This window comes from Enhydra lutris, unplaced genomic scaffold, assembly GCF_002288905.1.
Source record: "Enhydra lutris kenyoni isolate GAN:26980312 unplaced genomic scaffold, ASM228890v2 scaffoldscaffold64, whole genome shotgun sequence".
NCBI classification, from domain to species: Eukaryota; Metazoa; Chordata; class Mammalia; order Carnivora; family Mustelidae; genus Enhydra; species Enhydra lutris.
In genome coordinates this window covers 1,412,365-1,433,561 of record NW_019154148.1, presented here as the reverse complement: position 1 = coordinate 1,433,561, position 21,197 = coordinate 1,412,365, and the positions used below count along the sequence as shown (strand labels likewise).

The window sequence follows — 21,197 nt, the reverse complement described above, 5'->3', positions numbered from 1 at the left end:
ATTGTTTTGATATGAGGCATTTAATATTATCCAGAAAGAGAGGGGCAAAGTAATGAAAACTAAAGCATTAGAACTGATTTTTCTAATGTTTCTTACCATAACCTTAACTTACACATTTTCACTTTATGTTTATAGGTATTTATTGCTGTTTTCAGTAGCTAATGAATATAGATTCTTATACTTGAATTCATTTGGTCTTAATCAGGGATTCTTTTTAAAACAGTTAAATCTTGTAGTTGAATTTTGAGAGATTACTTCTATTATTAATATTATTTTGCATATATGAATCATGACTGTAGGAACCTGACAGTATACAGAATTTCCTTTGATGGGTGTAATATACAGAAAAAGAAAATAAAAGGCTTAGAGTTGCTGTGTTATCAAAACATGGAAAAGAGATTTTGAGAGATTGATCTTCCTTTTAGGATTATCATGACTGCCTCAGCTTCAGGAATATATGGCAACTTCGGCCAGGCCAGTTATAGTGCAGCAAAGCTGGGTCTTTTGGGCCTTTCAAATACCCTTGCAATTGAAGGCCAGAAAAACAACATTCATTGTAACACTATTGCCCCTGCTGCTGGATCACGGATGACCCAAAACGTTATGCCTGAAGGTAAGTAGCTTAGATTTTTCAGTGCTCGTAGCCACAAATCTACGTGGAGTGAGCTTTGCAGAAGTATTTAATTTTCTGAATAGTTTAAAAAGTTATTTATCTTACCTTTTCAAAAAGCATTATGTATCATTGTGTTCATTATGGAAACTTTAGAAAAGCACAAAGGAAAAAAATTTTAAATGACCCACAGTTCTGCCACACAGAAATATACTTTCATTCTTTTTCTCTGTGTAGGTACACATAAATACATATATATATCTTTTTTTTTTTTAATGGAATGAAGTAATAGCATTTTGACCATTTTATAGTGATAATTATTTTTTTAAATTAATAGACTATTTTTTAGATCTGTGTTTTAGGTTTATGGAAGAATTGGGCAGAATGGTAAAGATAGTTTTCCTTCTTATTAACAACTTGCATTAGTGCCCTACGTTTGTTATAACTGATGAACCAGTATTGATCCATTATTGTTAATCAAAGTTCATAGTTTCCATTAGGGCTCATTCTGTGTATTGTATAGTTGCATGGGTTTTCACAAACATACAATGTTCTGTATCCACCGTCATATACAGAATTTATTTATATAGAGTTGTTTCATTGCCCTGACAATCCCCATGCTTCACCTCTTCATCCTCCCCTCTTCTCAGATGTCGGGTAGGACTGAGGTTCATTTCTCTTTATCATTGAATAGTATTCCCTGGTCTGGAGGGACCACAATTTATTTATTGATTCACTGAATGAGAAACATCTTAGTTGCTTCTAGCTTTTGGCTGTACACATTAACTTCACCTAATACCAAATTAACATTATAGTTTACGAAAAGGTATCTTTTTTGTGTTGCCTTATTCCACAGGGATCCAGATAAAGTCCACAGGCATTTTGTTACTAGAGTTCTTATATTATTTAATATACTAGTTTTTTCTTTAAAGATGAGCCATTTATTTGTTGAAGGAACTAGTTCATTTGTCCTATAAACTAGTATTCATTCTTGGTTTGGGTTGTCTTTGCCCATTTGTAGTAAATCAGTTGACCACATAGGTGTGGTTTGTTTCTGAATAATGTGTTCTGCTCCACTGATCTCTGTGCCTGTCCTTTTACCAATGGTTTTGATAACTCTATTTATATAGTAAGTCTTGAAGTCAGGTAATGTGAGTCTTCCAACTTTGTTCTTTCAGAATGTAAAATGTAAGTGTATGATTGAGAGCCTGTGCTTATACTGTTATATAATACACAGAATACTTGAGTAGTGGAAAAATATGTTGTTGTTGTTGTTTAAAGATTTTATTCATTTGAGAGATAGAGACAGAGAGAGCATAAGCAGGGAGAAAGGCAGAGGGAGAGGGAGAAGCAGAATCCCTGCTGAGCTGGGAGCCTGAAGCCAGGCTTAATCCCAGGATCTGGAAATCATGACCTGAGCCAAAGGTGGACGCTTAACTATTTGAGCCACCAAGGTGCCCCAACCATATGGTTTTTAAATATTTCTGGTTTTTAACATTGCTAAAAGGAAAATCTTCATAATATTTTAAGAGTTGTTTCTCTGAAATGGTGCAGTACAGTTTATGAATGGAGGGGCTCTTGGGTGGCTCAGTTGGTTAAGCATCTGCCTTTGGCACAGGTCATGATCCTGGAGTCCTGGATTGAGTCTCATGTTGGGCTCCCTCCTCAGCAGGGAGTCTGCTTCTCCCTCTGCCATTCAGCCCTCTCTCTCTTGCTCTCTCTCAAATAAATAAGTAAAATCTTTAAAAAATTTATGACTAGAATTATTTTAATATTAGCTTTTTCATGGAACAAATACTTGTTTGTAGTACTTTTTACTTTTCACATTTGAGCTAACGTTCATTTTAGAACTTGGGATTTATAATACCAAGTATATATTTGCTAGCCTTTGCTAAGAGCTGTTGTGCCTGACCAGTTTGCTTTAATGCAGAAAAACTATTTGAACCAGAGATCTCATTTTTTTTTTCCTTGTCATCAAGGCCATTTCTAAAAATCCCTTATTTTTAAAAGCTCTATTTTTTCATATTCATATCATGGTAATTCTTGTTAAAAAAACAAATTATATGAAGGGCAGTTACAATTCATCTTTTCTCCTTTTAAGTAGAATACTATATATATATATATGCAAGACAGTGTTACTGTTTAATACTTCACAATGTTACTGGGAGTAAGAAAAGCATAAAAATATAATGGATTGTCATGAACTTGCTACCTACTCCTGGCATTGGAGCCTTACTGATAACTTGGCACTCTAACTTTGTACCCTCTGTTCTACCCCTCTGCTTCATACCAAGAGATAAACACTTTGAAATTTTGTGTTCATTCTTTTGCTAGATTTCTACCTTGTCATTTTTTTTGCCATGGGTTGTACACTCTTTGGGAAGCAGTAGGTTTTCAAGAAAATACTGAAAACTTTGGGATTTAAATTTTTTTTTTTTTTTTTTTTTTTTTTATTGAGAATGTAGCTTCCATTTATTTGAACAGTTCTCTACCTCTAGAGATGTTAGGGAAATGTTTAATGTAGTGTCCTTTATGCCCACCATATTCTTGTAAAAGAATTTGGAAAAATGAAATCTACTTTAGACAACTAACAATGTTTCTGAACCCGTTTTGTTTTCTGTAAAGTAAGAGAGTTGTTGTAGATTGTTTTTAAAAGATCCTTCAGATTGTAAATTTTTGCTGTTTTTTAATTTTGATTTTTATTTACTCTTTTATAGTTTAAGAAAGCTGAAAATTGACTTTGCCCCAGAGTTTTTCTTATCTTCCTCTTGAATACCCATTTACAGGCTATCAAAAGAATCATTTGTTAAAGAACCTGCTATTATAATTAATGTATGGAGACATTTGCAACTTCATTTCCCCCCTTTGAGATATATTTGATAAATCAAAGTAATCCATATAACTTATGTGTTTTTTACATGAAATAAAATAGTCATAAGTAAATATCCATGAATACCTTTCCAAGCATATTATTTATTGTTGTGTAATAAATTATTCCAACACTTAGCAGGTTAAGACAACAGACATTTATTATCTCCCAGAGTTTCTGGGGTCAGGAATCTGGAGTGGCTTACCTGGGAAGTTGTGGGTCTCTGGTGAGGTTTTGATGAAGATGTTTGATGGGACTCCAGTAGTAGGAAAGCATGGCTGGTCTGGAGGATCTGCTTCCAAGCATGAGTGGCCTCCGTTCTTTACTAGCTGTTCTCTTGAGGCCTCAGTTTCTCAGCTGTGGCTTCTCTATAGGACTGCTCTTGCTATATGGCAGCTGGCTTCCCCAAGAGCTAATACTTTTTTTTTTTTTTTTTAAAGATTTTTAATTTATTTATCTGATGGAGAGGGACACAGTGAGAGAGGGAACACAAGCAGGGGAGTGGGAGAGGGAGAGGGAGAAGCAGGCTTCGTGCTGAGCAGAGAGCCTGATGCGGGGCTCGATCCCAGGACCATCACCCAAGCTGAAGGCAGAGGCTTAACGACTGAGCTACCCAGGCACCCCTCAGAGCTAATAATTTGAAAAAGAGAGTAACAGCCGCCAAGACAGAAGTTGCGGTGTCTTTCACAACTTTAATTTTAGAAGTGATATACTATCACTTCTCTCCTCTCCTACTGGTCATACAGACCAGCTCTGGTACACTGTGGGAGGGAACTACAAAAAAGGGGTGAATAAGAGGAGATGGGGAGCATTGTGGTCATTTGAAGATTAGCTCTCACCCCCAAACTAGAGCATTACAGATAACTTGCATCTATCTTTTATCTCTTCATCCTTACCCCGTTAACTCCCCCAAGAGGTAACACTGAAAGAAAATGTGTGGTTTGGGGCACCTGGGTGGCTCAGTGGGTTAAAGCCTCTGCCTTTGGCTCAGATCATGATCCCGGGGTCCTGGGATCGAGCCCTGCATCGGGCTCTCTGCTCAGCGGGGAGCCTGCTTCCTCCTCTCTCTCTGCCTGCCTCTCTGCGTACTTGTGATCTCTGCCTGTCAAATAAATAAATAAAATCTTAAAAAAGAGAAAAGGAAAATGTGTGGTTTTCTTTTCCCTTATCCTTTATTGAAAGAGTAATAAATACATGGCTAAGTACTTTATCGTTTGGCTTGCTTGTTTTTGATTCTCACAATATTGTAACATAATCTATTTTTCTTTTGTGGATTCCTCTTTTTTCCCATGCAGTGTTAAATTTTTGATACTAATTTATGATACGTACGGCTGTAGGTCATTCATTTTTACTGCTCTCTAATAGTCCACAGTGTGAATTTATCTAGTTCTTATTAATGGACATCTTAATTGTTTATAATTTATTTGCTTTTTTTGAACAGTGTTGCCATTCTTGTACATATGTCCTGCATCACATGAGCAAGAATTTTTCTGGGGTGTGTACCTAAAAGGAAAATTGCTGAGTTGCAGAATGTGCAAATGCTGAACTTAAGCTAATGCTGTTATTTTCACATGGGTTCAACCAGTTTAACATCCACGAGAGATTATAGAGTTCTCACTGATCTCTGCTTGGGTTAGGGTCTCTAAGATTATGCTCAGGCTTGATTCTCTAGGGAAGTTATAGAACTCAGACAAAGCTGTTAAGCTCACAGTTACGGTTTTTATAGTGAAAGGATACAGATTAAAATCTGCAAAGGGGAAAGACACATGCGGTGACTTTCAGGAGAAATCAGCTCCAAGCTTCTACATGTCCCAAATGCACCTTATTCTCCCAGCAGTGATGTTTGAAGAAAGGTGTAAATGTTGCCAACCAGGGAAGTTCGCCTGAGCGTTGGTGTTCAGGCTTTTTATTGGAGGTCAGTAATGTCAGCATGAAGCTCCTGTGTGACTTACCTTGGCCACTTAGACTCCAGCCCCATGGAGCAGAAATAGGCTTCCTCATAAGTCACATTATTGGCATAAACTGATCAAACTAGTTCAACATGGCCCAAAGATTCAGGCATACTCTCATTAGTCAGAAACCTTAGAGCTGATCTCCTAGGAACTGGCCAAGGGCCAGTCCTGAAGACTGACCTTTCTTGGGAGTCTGCAGAGTATGAGCAACTCAGGCCTGTTGAGTTAACCCTTTTCCTGCACCTTAGTCTTGTCCAGATCTTGGCATTGTCAGTATATCCCAATCTACTGAGTATAAAATGGTATCTCTTTCTGTTACTAATTTCCAATATGCCTACTCACTGGCCAGACATATTCTTGTGTGAAGTGCTAGGACAAGTTTTTTGGGCCATTTTACTATTGAATTATTGTCTTTTTCTTATTAATATGTAGGAATTCTTACTCTGTTATTTTGTAGGCATGTATTTTGCAAATATATTTTCCCACGTATGTGGAACATACTTTTAATTTTCAAATAAATTGGGATTTAAGATTTTTGTTACCGGTTTCAAACTTAATATCTTTGTAGCCTGAAAATATGGTCTTTGTAATAGTGGTTTTTGAAATTTCTTGGGCTATCCTTAATAGGCTAATATATGATCAGTTTTTGTGAATGTTCATTGTGTTCTTGAAAAGAAAGAATATCTTCTAGTTTGTAGTAGCAGAGCTCTTTATAGCATAGCAAGCCTGGTAATTGTATTTTTGAAATATTCTTTATATTTATTGGATATTTTTAAGCTCAACTTTTCAATTATTGATAAAGATATATTGGTTTTTGTGCTTTGGAAATAATATATAAACATATAGTTTCTTGCTGTATGTCTGGCAATTTTTGACTTGTAATTTTTGAGGCTGTTTTATCAGTTGTTTCTGTGTTGAGAATTATTAAATCTTTCTTGTTAACTGACTTGTTGTTTATTGTCTTATACCCTCTACTATCCCTAATTTTTTTTTTTTAAGTCTTTTCTGTCTAATGTTAAAGTAGGTATTTTTTATGGGTAGGTATTTTCCTGGTATTTCTTTTTAATTTTTACTTTCAGTCTTTCTATATCTCTGTTGTAGACATTTCTTTTGTGAATTGCCTACCTAAGCATATAAAAAAATCAAATCTGGCTGTGTCTTTTTAAACTGATGAATGTAGTTTATTTACATTTATTGTACCATTGATAAACTTGAATTTTTTCTACCATTTTGTGTTTTGTTATAATATTTTTTCCATGCATCTGTTATTTCTTGTATTTTTTTGATTACTAGAGATTGTTTGAAAACTTCATTTATTTGCTCTTTTCTCTGAAAATGTACATACTCTATTTCTCTACTTTAAAAATTTATTACTAAAGTATAGTTGAATATAGTGTTCTAATAGTTTCAAGTGTACAACATAGTGATTCGATAGTTCTATACATTATGCAGTACTCATCATGATAAAAGTATATTTTCCATCTGTCATTATAGAGTATTAATTATAATATTATTGACTATACTCCCATGATCTACTTTTCTTCTCTGTGACTTATTTATTTTTATAACTGTACTTCTTTATCCTCTTTTCCTATTTTGCCCATCTTCCCGCACTCCTCCCCTCTGGCAATGACCAGTTTTTTTCTGTTGTTTTTGAGTCTGTTTCTGATTTTTGTTGGTTGGCTGGTTGCATTTTTGATTCTACATGTGAGGAAAATCATATGGTATTTATCTTTCTCTGTCTGACTTATTTCACTTAGTATAATACATTCTAGTTCTTTTCATATTGTCATAAATGGCAGGATCTCTTTCTTTTTTTGTGGCTGAGTAATATTCCATTGTAGATATGTACCACAGATTCTTTAACCATTCATTTCTTGATGGACGCTTAGATGGCTTCCATATCTGGGCTGAGGTAAATAACACTTAAACATAGGGGTGCATATGTCTTTTTGAATTAGTGTTTTTGTTTTCTTTGGTTAAATACCCAGTAGTGGAATTACTGGATCATGTAGCATTTCTATTTTAATTTTTTGAGGAACCTCCATACTGTCTTCCACAGTAGTGCACCAGTTAACATTCCTGCCAGCAGTGCACGAGGGTTCCTTTTTCTCCACATCCTCACCATCACTTGTTATTTCTTGTCTTTTTGATACTAGCCATTTCTGACTGACCTGAGGTGATACATCATTGTGTTTTCATTTGTAGTTCCCTGATGATTAGTGATGTTGAGCATCTTTTCATGTGTCTATTGGCCATCTGTATGTCTTCCTTGGAAAAATGTCTTTTCAGGTCCTCTGCCCACTTTTAATTTGATTATTTGTTTTTTGTTTTTTGTGGGTTTTTTTGGTGCTGAGTTGTAGAAGTTCTTTATATATTTTGGACATTAATCCCTTACTGGATACCTCATCTGTACATATCTTCTCTCATTCAGTAGATTGCCTTTTTGTTTTGTTAAATGGTTTCCTTTGTTGTACAAAAACATTTTATGTTGGTGTAGTTCTAATAGTTTATTTTTGTATTTGTTTCCCTTGCCTGAGGAGACATATCCATAAAAATATTGCTAAGGCTGATGTCCAACAGATTACTGGATGTATATTTCTTTCCTTTTTATGGTTACTTTAGATGATGTTTTAACTCCTGTTCTGAACAGTATAAGGATTCAAGAACACTTTAAACCTAGTCATCTACCTTATGACTTATGTGTTATTACTTTCCATGATTATAGTTTTCTTTTTTAAACTCTTTGTAAATTAGATATCATGGTTATTATTTTTAAAATATTTTATTTATTTATTAGAGAGAGAGAGCATGTGCCCAAGTCAGGGAGAGGGACAGAGGAAGAGAGAGAACAGACTCCCTGCTAAGCAGGGAGCCTTATATGGGGCTTGATCCCAGGATCCTAAGATCATGACCTGAGCTGAAGGCAGATTCTTAACTGACTGAGCTACCCAGGTGCCCCATCACAGTTATTATTTTATATGGAAAACATCTGTTTGGATTTACATACATTTACCATTTTTTTTTATCTTTTACCGTCTCTTTGGGTCATTTTCCATCTCCTTAGAATATGTCCTCTAGAAGTTCCTTCAGTCCCATTTTTTTGTATATTCTCTTAGTTTTGTTTATCTTAAATGTATGTATTTCATTTTCATTCTTAAATTTTTTCTGGGATCACAATTCTAGTTTGATAGTTATTTTCTCTCAACCTTTTTGATGAATCTATTCTATTTTTTCCTGCTTCCAATAGTTGTTGAATTGTCATTTTTTAAAATAGATGATTTATTCTTCTCTCTGGTGCTTTTAAGATCGTGTCTTCCTCTTTTGTGTTGTATTCTTTCATTGATGTATCTGGGCATGCATTTCTTTTTATCTGTCTAGCATGTTCTTGATCTGTGGATTTGTAGCTTATATTTTTGTTTAGTTTTATAAGTTCCAGAAAAATGTTAGCCTTCATCTTTTGAAGTGTTACTCCTCCGCTGTCTTCTTTCTTCCTCTATGTCAATTAGATGTATGTTAGACCTAATTTTGTCCTTTTTCTTTTTTTTAACTTCTCTTTAATTTTTCGTAACTTTAATATTTCTATGTTCTCATCTCTTACATTGAATTCTGAATATTTCATAAAATATGTCTTTCATTTCACTAATTCACTCCTCATCTCTGTCTAATTTACTATTTAACATATTTAAAAAGTTTGTTCCTTTCAGTAATCCTTCCCATCCCCCACTTCCAGATCTATTCTACCTATTTACTCCTGGTAGTTTCTTCATGGTTGCTTACTGTTATGATTGTATTCTTTACTTTTTGAATTAGTAATTAGCTTTCATATATGATATATTTTAAATTCCAACATCTCTATCTCACTGTAGTTTAAATCTGTTTGTTTCTTTTGATTTTCACTTATGGTGGTTTTCCTTCATGTATTCTTGGTGATTTTTAATCATGAGCTCTTTGTCTCATCTTAATCTTTGTTTATTCTGCATTATGAAATGGTGTTTTCTTCAGAGAGGATTTGTCTTTGGTACTGCTGGAAAACAGGAGACACAGCCAACCTTGGACTGTTTTCACATAACTTTGTATGAATTAGCTCTGGTAGTTCTCAGGAATTTCACTTAACCCTTAACACTTGTTTTTTGGTTATAAAATTGAGTTTAATAAGATGTGAGCTAACTAGTAAATTTGGGATATATTTGGAGAACTGGAAAGCAAAATATTTACTTAACATTTTTAGTGATAATTTGTGAAATAAGATGCAAGGCAGAAGTATTTTTGTTATGTGGCTTTTCTTCTTTTCTTCTTTTTTCTCATCTAAGGTAATGTATGCTCAGTTGGTTTTCATAGATTCGGTTTTTTTGTTGTTATTACATTCAGTATAAACCACGTGAATCTCTAATCCTCTGGTTTCCGATTTTGTCAGTTGATACATAAGCGAAATGAGAGGAATGCTGTGTATTGAGATGAATGGTATATCGGTTAAGAATTTGCTTTTTCGTGTAATTTGAGATATTTGGTGTCTACCTTTGTATAATAGGGAACAGAGAAAAGTGTGCCATTGGATTTTTTTCATACTTGAGAGCTGTTTTAGAGGCTATATAGTGAAAAGTTTTTGGAGCTGCTCTTTAATTTACAGGGACTGTAAATGTCATCTTTGTTACATTTTAACCTAAATTTCTGTTTTTTCATTTCACAATTAAAACGTGCATTTATTTGATTTTTTAAAGATTATGATGTATATTAACAAATCATATCTCACTTGAACCTTGGAACAGCTTGGTGGACTAGGCAGGGAAAGTGCTTTAATTAGCATCTTCCTGGTGAAAATGCAAGGTGTGACACTAAGTGCTGTTACAGACGTTGGAGCAAATTATTCAGAAGATCTGGTAAGATAATTCACGAAGGTTGTTACAGTAAGCAAAATATTTTTAATGCAGACATGATAGCCTTCTATTGGTAGAAGATGCCCTATAGGATCTTCATAGGTAGGGCAGAGAAGTCTGTGCCTGGCTTCAAAGACTCTGGTAGGGGTTAATGCAGCTGGGGACTATACTGAAGCCAGTGCTCATTTACCATTCTGAAGATCCCAGGGCCCTGAAGAAATAAGCAACATCTGCACTGCCTGGGTTTTATAAATGGAACAAGAAAGCCTTGACAACAACTCATCTGTTTGCAGTATGGTTTTTTGAAAATTTTAATATTTAAGAAATTTAATATTGAATATTTTAATATTCATGAACTTAAATATTGAATATTTGAAGCCCACCCTTGAGACCCAGTACTCAGAAGAAATGATCCCTTTCAGAGTATTACTGCTCTTTAACAATGCACCTGCTCACCCAGGAGCTCTGGTGGAGATAGAGGAGATGAGGGTTGTTTTCAGGCCTGCTAACGTCATCCATTCTGCAGCCCATGGATCAAGGAGTCATTTCACCTTTCAAGTCTTATTAATGAAGAAATACATTTCGTAGGCTAAAGCTGCCATAGATGGTGATTCCTCTAATGGATCTGGGAAAAATAAATTCAAAACTTTCTGGAGAGGATTCATCATCTAGATGCCATTAAGAATGTTCGTGATTTGTGGGAGGAGGTTAAAATACCAACATTCAAAAGAGTTTGGAGGAAGTTGAGTCCCACGATCACGGATGATTTGGAAGGGTCCTAGACTTCCAGGGAAAAAGTCACTGCAGATGTGGTGGAAATAGTGAGAGAACTAACATTAGAAGTGGACCCTGAAGATGGGACTGAATTGCTACCATCTTGTGATAAAATTTGGATGGATGAGATGTTGCTTCTTAGGGATGAGTGGAGAAAGTGGTTTCTTGAGATGGAATCTGCTCTTGGGGAAGATTGTGTGAAGACTGTTGAAATGACAACAAAGGATTTAGAACATACGTAGCCCAACTTGATAAGGCAGCAGCAGGATTGGAGAGCTTGGCTCCAATTTTGAAAGAAGTCCTGGTGTGGATAAAATGCTGTCAAATAGCACTGCATGTTACAGAGAAATTGTTTGTAAAAAGAAGAGTCAAGTGGGGTGCCTGGGTGGCTCAGTCATTAGGCGTCTACCTTCAGCTCAGGTCATGATCCCAGGGGTCCTGGGATTGAGCCCTGCATCGGGCTCCCTGCTCAGTGGGAAGCCTGCTTCTCCCTCTCCCACTCCCCCTGCTTGTATTCCCTCTCTCATTCTCTCTCTGTCAAATAAATAAAATCTTAAAAGAAGGAGAAGGAGAAGGAGAAGGAGAAGAAGGAGAAGGAGAGAAGAAGAAGAAGAAGAAAAGAAGAAGAAGAAGAAGAAGAAGAAGAAGAAGAAGAAGAAGAAGGAGAAGGAGAATTATCAAGCAATGGGGCATACTGCATTGTCTTATTTTAAGAAATTGTTGGGGCGCCTGGGTGACTTGGCTGTTAAGCGTCTGCCTTCAGCTTGGTCATGATCCTGGGATCCTGGGATCGAGTCCTGCATTGGGCTCCCTACTCCTTTGGAGGCCTGCTTTTCTCTCTCCCACTCCCCCGCTTGTGTTCCCTCTCTCACAGTCTCTCTCTCTGTCAAATAAATAAAATCTTTAAAAAAAAAAAAAAGGAAAGAAATAAATTGCCACAGCCACCCCAGCCTTCAGCAACCACCACCCTCATCAATCAGCAGCCATCTACATGGAGGCAAGACCATTCTCTACCTAAAACATTGTAACTCACTGAAAGCTCACATGCTGGTTTGCATTTTTTAGCAATAAAGTATTTTAAATTAAGATATGTACATTGTTGTTTTAGGCATAATGCTATCATACCCTTTAATTATAGGATATCATAAACATAACTATTGTATGCAGTGGGGAACCAAAAAATTCACTTACCTAGCTTTTTGGGATATTTGCTTTATTGTGGTGGTCTTGAACCAAACTCACAATATCTCCAAGGTATGCCAGTTCCTTTCTACTCTGTCAAGTTGCTGGCAGAAGAGTATGCAGTGGGAAAATACTTCTTCCACTTTGTTACTCATCAGTAATCAGTTGCATTTCATATCATTATCTTACTGCCATTATAGTTGTCAATGTTGTTTTGTAGTTTCCTAGCTACTGGCTGAATTGCTGAGAGGGTGAAATTGTTTTGGAAATGAATGGTACTTCAGTTCCTCACGTTCGATAGAGTTTTGCTCTATCTAGTTACTGCCTAGGCGACTCTAACTTGTATTCAAGGTGTGTCTATTACCTTCTAAGTTAGAAGCTTGAGGGAGCTTCTGGAATGTCTCCATTGGGATGCAACAATTCTTCCAGAAGCTTTGAATGTTAGGCTGACTGATTATATAGATCAAATTTTGTTCTTACTTATTTAACAAGTCTCTGAGTTACCTGTAATGTATAAGGAAGGAATTTTCAGAAAGCACAATCATTGATTATGTATGTAGACATTCTTGTTTATAACCTTTTTTTGGTCCTTCAGATCTCCTGGAAGCTCTGAAGCCGGATTACGTGGCCCCCCTGGTCCTTTGGCTTTGCCATGAGAGCTGTGAGGAAAATGGTAGCTTGTTTGAGGTATTCTGTACCTTCCTGCTTTCTCTCAGAGCAATACTTGTGTAATTATATGTGAAAAATGATCTAAACATTAGTGTTTTCCAGTTGCTCAGATTTGTAAACATCTGTATGGGTTGGTATCACTTGTGTATTTTTTATTATCATGGTTGACTAAAGAACACATGTTGATGAATTTCCTTTTCAGAAGAAGTAACAGTGACTTCATACATTGTTTTTCCTTATTTCTTCATTTCTAATCTTATCAAATGAAAACATGGCTGGTTTGATGTCTTTGCTCAAATGGAGAAAGTTTTATTTGGTTTGGGAACTTGGATGTGGAAGTAGAAGGATACAGAGTTGGGTTTAGTGTCAGCGAGGCTGGGTTTTGAGTTCTTTGATAATTGCTGGCTCACTGGAATATTGTGCAAATTAATGTCCCTGAGTGTCAGTTTTCTTGGGTTTTTGTGGTGACAACTAGAAATCATATTTTTAATTTTTAAAAAGATTTATTTATTTGAGAGAGAGAGAGAGAGAGAGAGAGAGAGTGCAAGTGGGAGGAGCGGGAGAGAGAATCTAAAGCAGACTCCACCCTGAGCGTGGACCCTAGCACAGGGTTTGATCCCATGATCCAGAGATCATGACCTGAGCTGAAACCGAGTCAGATACTTGGCTGACTGAGCCACCAGGGCCCCAAAATCATATTTTTAAAATCTTGACATTGGATCTAGTACATAACAGTCAGACTTCAGGGGCTCCTGGTTGACTCAGTCGGGAAGTGTCTGCCTTTGGCTCAGGTCATGATCTCAAGGTTCTGGGATCGAACCCCGCATCAGACTCTCTGCTCAGTAGGGAGCCTGCTTCTCCCTCTCCCTCTGCTGCTCCCCTTTGCTTCTGCTCTTTCACTCTGTCAATAAATAAATAAAATCTTTACAACAAAACCAGACAGAAAAACCAGTCACACTTCAATTTTAACTATTATATAGCTATAGCAGAAATTTAGTCTGGGTGTGATACATGAGTAAACATAACTTACTATTTTAACTTTAAAAATAAACATTGCCATTTTTCCTTGCTGTAGAGCTTTAAATGTTCATTATAAAATCAAAAAGTACACATCTGCTGAGATCTAGTTTTTACTCCACAAAGTCCTTTTAGATCTCTTTATGCCAATTAATACATCTTTGATTCCTCATTTGGGTGTGATCTCTCTTTTTTTTTTCCTGGGACTATTATATTTTAGATCCTTGCCCCCAACCCTTATTTGATTCTTTGTGGTAATAATGAACCTGTTCTATGAAGAATACTAGGAAATCCGAAAATATATGTTGGTAGCAAAATAACCTGGCTTAGTTTGAAGTGAATACTATATTAATCAGATACATTTGAATAAAAAGCTGTTTAAGAAAACAGTCTGCACATGTCTAAGTAGAAGAGTGTGCCCCCACTTCCTTAAATCACAGCCGTTGAATGTAATTGTGGAAAATTAGAGGCAGAAAGAACTTTATATAAGACCTTTGCAAATTTACCAGTATTAATCCATCTGGGGCCCAGAATTTGGCCTACCTGTCTTTTACATCCTTAAGGAATTTCATAAACTTTTTATGTTTTACATTTACATTTGTTATTAATTTTGTGGACAAAAATCATACATGCCTTTGTAGAAAAAATAAACTGGAAAGTGTAGAGAAGAAAATAAAGATCGTCAGCATTACCCCTATCCAGACATAACTACTGTTATCCAGAGATAACTACTGTTAGTATTTCTAGGCTTTGTGTGCCTCTTATATGAACAATCTTTTTTTTCCTTATATCTGCATCTTAAACACACAGCCAAACCTACGGAGACAACAGGGTCATTTTGTAGATGAAGTTTTGTATGTTGTTCTTTTACTATGTTGTGAACATTTTTAGTGAGGAACATTTGGTGTGCATGATTGCTAAAATACAGTAAGAAACATCTGTGATATTCCAACTGAAACCTTGAAAATAAATTTTGCCACTTTGTTTGCAACATTCTGAGAGGTATCTAGAGTGTAGGATCGAGACCGTTTGGTTCAGTTGGAGCTCCTGCTTCCACTGCCTGGGAGGAGCTTACAGCTTGAGGCTTCATTCCCCAAATGTGGTAAAATAGGGTCTCTCTCTTGTCTGTTACCAAAACCACTGTTGATTTGTTTGCTCTGACAGCATCAGGGCTAACGGGTCTACTGTAAAAGTTGTGGGCATATTCATATAGAGGAAAAGGGTGAAAAAGGCCTTACTTGACTTAGAGCCCGAGCATGTGTCATGTCTCTGCATACATTTTTTGTTGGCCTGTTCATGTGGAATTCTCATGATAAATTCTGGCACAGTGTAGTTGTGCTTGAAGATTGACGACAAGATTTTTTTTTTTTTTTAATGAGAGATTCTCTTCTGGGGATTCTCTAGGAAAAAAACTGATGTTTCTGTGCAGCAATTAATATATTTGGTCATTTGCCTTTTCTCTACAAAAGACACTTTATTAAAATGACTGTATGTAGTTCATTCAGTCAAGTCCTACTTTTATTTTTCTTTCCTTTTTATTTTTTTATTCACTAGAACTTTCTAGAGGGATGTGTTCTTTTCCACCTGCGGTGTGCTGGACAGGTTTACTATTTTATATTATTTCACCTTGATGGTTATCTCATGAGGAGTTGTCTCATTATTTTACATAAGGGGAAATCTGGATTTAGGGAATTCACATAAATTGGTGAAGGTCACACAACTAGTAAGTAGAAGAATTAGTACGAAACCTTAGTTTCTGACCTCAGTCATGCTTTTCCGCCATACGCATTTCTACTACCCTTGTGTTACTTTGTGTTTCTACCCTGAGAAGATGAACAACACACAGTTCTGGAGGCTGGTGGGCTCTTGTAGAGCTGTCTTCTTTTCATCCATTGTGATCTAGCCCTCTGATACTCTTAAAGAGGTAGATGCCTGTTTTTCTAATTTAACAAATTCTCTGCGTGATTCACTTTAGATGGTGTAACTGTTTTTTCTTCTTTTTGGTAGGTTGGAGGAGGATGGATTGGAAAATGTAAGTCTCCTTCAGTGTTTGGTTTGCCATATGTTGTTTCTTTTTTTTTTTTTTTAAAGATTTTATGTTTTTATTTGTCAGAGAGAGAGAGAGCACAAGCAGGCAGAGTGGCACGTGGAGGCAGAGAGAGAAGCAGGCTCCCTGCTGAGTAAGGAGCCCAATGTAGGACTTGATCCCAAACCCTGGGATCATGACCTGAGCCGAAGGCAGCCGCTTAACCAACTGAGCCACCCAGGTGTCCCTGTTTCTGTATTTTTCACCCCGCACATCCAGTTGGAGCTGCATAAAGATCTTGTCAAATGCCTCACTCTTGGAGCTCGTGCATACATAGTCACACACAAATGTGGTTTTACCAACAGGTATTCTAAAATGTGGAAGCTGTTCTGCAGGCCTTTGGCATTTTTAAAAAACTGTTGAGCTGTTGTTTTTCCTGTTGGCAGCCCTTATTTAGATCTTGTCTGTCTTCAGACAGCACAGTCTCTTTTTATATTGGTGTTTGTCCTACCATGTGTCCGAAGTCCCACATGATCGTTCTTGCTGTTTCTGCAGAGAAGTGAGTAGGAGAGAGGGTGGTTTGGAAAAGCTGAGAAGAGCCCTGTGCTAGATGGCACACAGCGGGAAGGTTCTCCAGTTCTCTCATTGGAGTCTTTTCTTCCTTGGGGCCATGAGGCAGCAGGAGGTGACAGTGAGGAATCACATGGACAATGTATGGAGACAGAAATTGCCATTGATATCAGGAAATTTTTCTACTTCACTCCAGTAGGAAACTCATTTGGCTTCAACCCTCTATTTCTCCAGCTCTCCAATCTTGTGTGCTTCAAATTGGATAATTGCTTCATGACGTTTAAAAAAAAAATGTGAAAATTCCAGTATCTCAAATCAAGTTTTCAGTTGGCTGCTGGAATTAAAATCAGTTGAGTTATTTAAAAGGTGATCATTATTGGAGGGTATCGTTATAGAGTATCAATATTCTCATCATTAATGACCATTCTCTTCAGTTATTAAAGTAATGTATACTTCGTGAGCATTACTCAATATAAGTGTCTCAGGATACCACTTAAGAAAAAAAAAATCAGTTGTTGAAATAAAAGCTCTTTCTGGGACTTTATTAGTGGGAAAGCTCTAGAAGCAGGCTTTTCAGTCACTCCCTGAAACGGATCTTCAGTTTAATAATCATCAAAGTCTGACCATTATGTTTAAATAAGGTTACTAGTGGGTGTTTTATTCCTTGGGCTTTTTGAGAAGAAAACTGTATTAAAAATTCTCCTCATAGAACTTATGCAGCAATAATGATTTTTGTGCATCTGCCCTATTCTAGTTGACTTCCTGTGGTGAGGGAGCAAGAGCAAAGGGGAGCAAGGGAGAATTATCTGGGGCTGTGTGATGTATTAATTTGGTTATCCAGAGTCTTTGACCTGTTACCACCACCTGTCCTCACTTTGTTGTTTAAACAAAGCTCTATTCTGTTATCTGGAAGTATATTACCCGAGTTATCTGGGGTCATGAAGTCAGTCTCTTGGTGTGATTATATATAATTTCAATTTTTCTAAGTCAGCCTTAATTCTACCTTTAATAGTGTCTGGCAGAGTCAGAGGAGAGGTTTTTCCCTTCAGCTTTAAATATATATATTTTTAATTTACATTATCCTAATGGGTTTGTTATTTCAAGAAAAATACATTTAAAGGGCTTGTAGTAAAACTCTTCAGATATTAGAATCTATTTTTCCCCTTGAATTTCCTTTTTCTTGAAGTTAAAAAAGAAAAAAATTCAAAGGGCTCAGATGAATTTTACTTTCTGTGTCCCTCTTAAACTCTGTGCTCAGTGTCTTTGTTTTGTTTCTGTGACCAGTACGCTGGGAGCGGGCTCTTGGAGCCATTGTGAGACAGAAGAATCAGCCAATGACTCCTGAGGCTGTGAGGGACAACTGGAAGCAGGTCTGTGACTTTGATAATGCCACCAAGCCGCAGAGAATTCAAGGTAGGGGCCCACGTCCCTTCACTCCTGGCTGGGGAACCGGAGGCAATAGAGTGTTCTCCGCTCTTATGGAATTGTCTTCTGTTTTAACTAGAGCACATTTTCTACTCTGGTAGCTGTTAGACCTCCTCACATTTAAGATATGTATGCCAACCCTCTTGTCCGTTTTCCTGGCTTCTCATAATCCCGTGTTTTTGGCGGGCGTCTGGGTGGGGGATGGGACGAGGTGTTCACCCTTCCTTGCTCCATGTGTTTGCTCCCTGTCTGATGGCTCGTTTCAGAGTCTTCTGGTACCAAACCATATCCTCCTTACCTTACCGGGTTTTTCTCTATTGCCCTAAAAGTTCATTTAGGCCAGTTTTGTTTAGGCTTAGCTCATTTCTGTCTTGTGAGTAGATTTTGCTTTGTTTTAGCGCTTTGCCTTTGCTGCTGTTTCTCTGCCCTTCTCAAAGGCCCCTTCCTCCCCTTATCACCTCTCTAATTGTAGTGCTTCTTTAGAAATCTAAGCTCAAGCCTGGGATGTTCACCACACCACCCCCAGATATTTCAGGCTATACTGATCTCTCCCTCAGCTCAACTCTGACCACTTAGCATCTCATCAGAGCTGCTTTTGTTTCATAGTATGTGGTTTCTTAACTGCACAGTGTATTCCTTGGGAGGCAGAGACTGTGTCTTGTAAGCACTGCTTTTGTATTGGTGCTGAACTCAGAGAGGATTCAGTAAATGCTTATTACCATGAATTACATCTGTGGTCTCCATAGGAATAGACAGCCAGTAAAAGTCACATTTTTTTCTAGTATAACTCACATATATGCATATAGTGTATGATGTTCAAAGGACTTTTCTGGAAAAGATAATGATTCAGAGTTATTTTACAGAGAAATCTTTTTCTTTTTTCTTTTAGTTATTTTGTATTCAGTGTTTGTTAGGAGAATATATCTGAAAAATGTACTATTCTGGGTTTTTCCACCCCCCTCCTTCCTGACGCTTTCCTGCCTGCGGGTACGCTCACTGAAATTTTCATTGTGCTCTTTCTCAATCAGATGATAACATGATTGTTATGTTGTTGATGGTAGCATTTGCTGTATTCCATAGTTTGATGTTGGAGATAAATTTAGCCTGTGACTAATAGTTACCCATTGATGAAAATGAATGAAAGTAGGGAGAAATATATTAAAAACTTTCTTCTGATGTCCAAGTTCCACTTTATTGCCTTAAAAGTATTATAAAGAAAAAGCTAACTAAATGAATCACATAATTATAAATGAAAAAATACCTGTAAGTATTTGAAGTACAGTTAGAAGAAAAATCTCACATTTTCTGTAGAACCATTCTCATCTTCCAGACGACACAACTAATCCCCAGACAACTGCAGTGACTGGCCAAGCTTGCTCGGTGTCTGAGCTGAGTTAACACAGGCTGCCTGTGTCTGATGTGGTGCCCTAAGCCTGTGGCAAGGTGACTTTCAGTTACAGGCCTCCCTCTGGTAGCAGTCCTAGTGGGGGGGTGAGAGGAGGATTCAGTGGCTCAAAGCCTCCCCACTAGTATCCCTGATCACATTGCATTCTGTGGTTTGCTTAGAGTTTTGGTCTAAGTTTGGAAGGAGGCCCACAGCGCTAATGTTCGTTAGAAAGGTCCCAGAGTCTTTGGAATCTTCTGGCCTATGTGGATGCCCCGTGAAACTCCTTTCTTAACCTTTTTGACCCCAGAATCGCAGCTTCCGAACCCTGTCTGGAATCTGTGGTCATGGTGATGGTTTTCCTTGGAAGATTTTTTAGTACAGTCTTCAAAGCTGTTGCTTGAGATGGGGGTGGGGGGGGGGCTCAAGGGTAATCTTGGCATTGTTCCATCCCGGAGGAGGGGGCTGTGGTGGGGAGAGAACAGAAACTAGCTTTTCCTTCACCAAAGACTGCATGTCTCTGGACAAGGGTCCCAGTCTGCGGAGTTGTAAAATCCATCAAAGACATTGCAAAGCTTAGAACCTCCTTAGAATCATAATCCAGGAAGAGGATGCTGGATGGTGCCTTGTTCTCCGCTGAAAACCCCCAGTTACCTTGGTCTGTTTCAAAGTCTTTGACAGTGCTTTTCTATAAGAGCCTGACCTTTCGTATTCAGTTCTGTGGTAGAGGAGTGATTATTGAGCACATGGTAGCTTTTCTTAGTCACATCTTTAACAAAAGCATCATTGTTGCTATTATTATTTTTTTTTAGAATCAGTTGGCGGTATAATTGGAGTTCTAAATAAAATAGATTCAGAGGGAGGAGTGTCGACCAATCCTACGAGTCAGGCATCATCAACAGCTACATCAGCTTTTGTAAGTTGCGGGGAGAAGCCTATGCTTTTTCTGAAGATGCTCTTTTTCTTTGTTTCTCTCTTTTCTTTTCTGTGATATGAAAAATATTATTTCCCAAGCTGCTAATTTATTGTTAAATAGGAAAGATAAGTGACAATGAAACTTTTCATAAAATATGTACTGAATAGTTACAGAATTTGAATAGACATAAGGCTAAGATGTAGCCTGTGTAACTTTTACTTCTTTTTTAAAAATTTTTTTATTTATATTTTTGGCTTTTACTTCTTTAGTATAATTAGACACGTATCTTCCCTCCCTGCCCTTTATTGGTACTGTTGTTAATAAGCCTACTTTAGTTACCATCTTTCTAACTTTTTAGAAAAAGATGTCTGTTTCAGTGTCTCTTTGGGGCCTTTTTTTGTTTTCCCTCTTTAGGGAAAGCATCGATAGATTGTCCATTGGAACTATTTCAACATGGCTGCACATAGCCTCCCATTATGTCAGAAATTCTAATAGAAGTGTGGTTATAGCTTGTGTGAAGTTTGCTGATTTACTATCTCGCATATTTAGCCTTTAAACAAAAAAATTGTATGGTGTAAATAGAAATAAATCATTTGATGAATTTGATTTTGGAAGTTTGTGACTCAGGGCAGACATAGTGATAAAGTTAACCATCTCATTTTAACCCTGAGAATATGATCGGGTTATAAATACGATTTTACTTTAGAATAGGGGTTGGTAAACTTTTTCAGGAAAAGGCCAGATAATAAAATGTTTCGGGCTTTATGGACCACATACTATTTCTGTCACATATTCTTCCTGTTTTTCCTTTTTTAACCACTCCTTAAAAATGTAAAAAGCATTCTTAGCTTCCAACCCTTATTTGAAATGACTCCCGTTTCAGAATGAACATGATTGACAATTGGACGTCATTCTTTTTTAACCTA

General features: G+C 37.0%; 1 protein-coding gene across 1 annotated transcript in view; it reads left to right on the top strand.

Annotated features, from left to right (window-relative positions):
- LOC111158891 (hydroxysteroid 17-beta dehydrogenase 4) overlaps positions 1 to 21,197 on the top strand; it is an 88,978-nt gene that overhangs the window by 27,122 nt on the left and 40,659 nt on the right. The window contains exons 8-12 of the mRNA XM_022521191.1: positions 426 to 613; positions 12,860 to 12,951; positions 15,958 to 15,982; positions 17,831 to 17,959; positions 20,168 to 20,271. Coding sequence (XP_022376899.1) covers positions 426 to 613; positions 12,860 to 12,951; positions 15,958 to 15,982; positions 17,831 to 17,959; positions 20,168 to 20,271 — 538 coding nt within the window. The remainder of the gene's footprint in view (positions 1 to 425; positions 614 to 12,859; positions 12,952 to 15,957; positions 15,983 to 17,830; positions 17,960 to 20,167; positions 20,272 to 21,197) is intronic.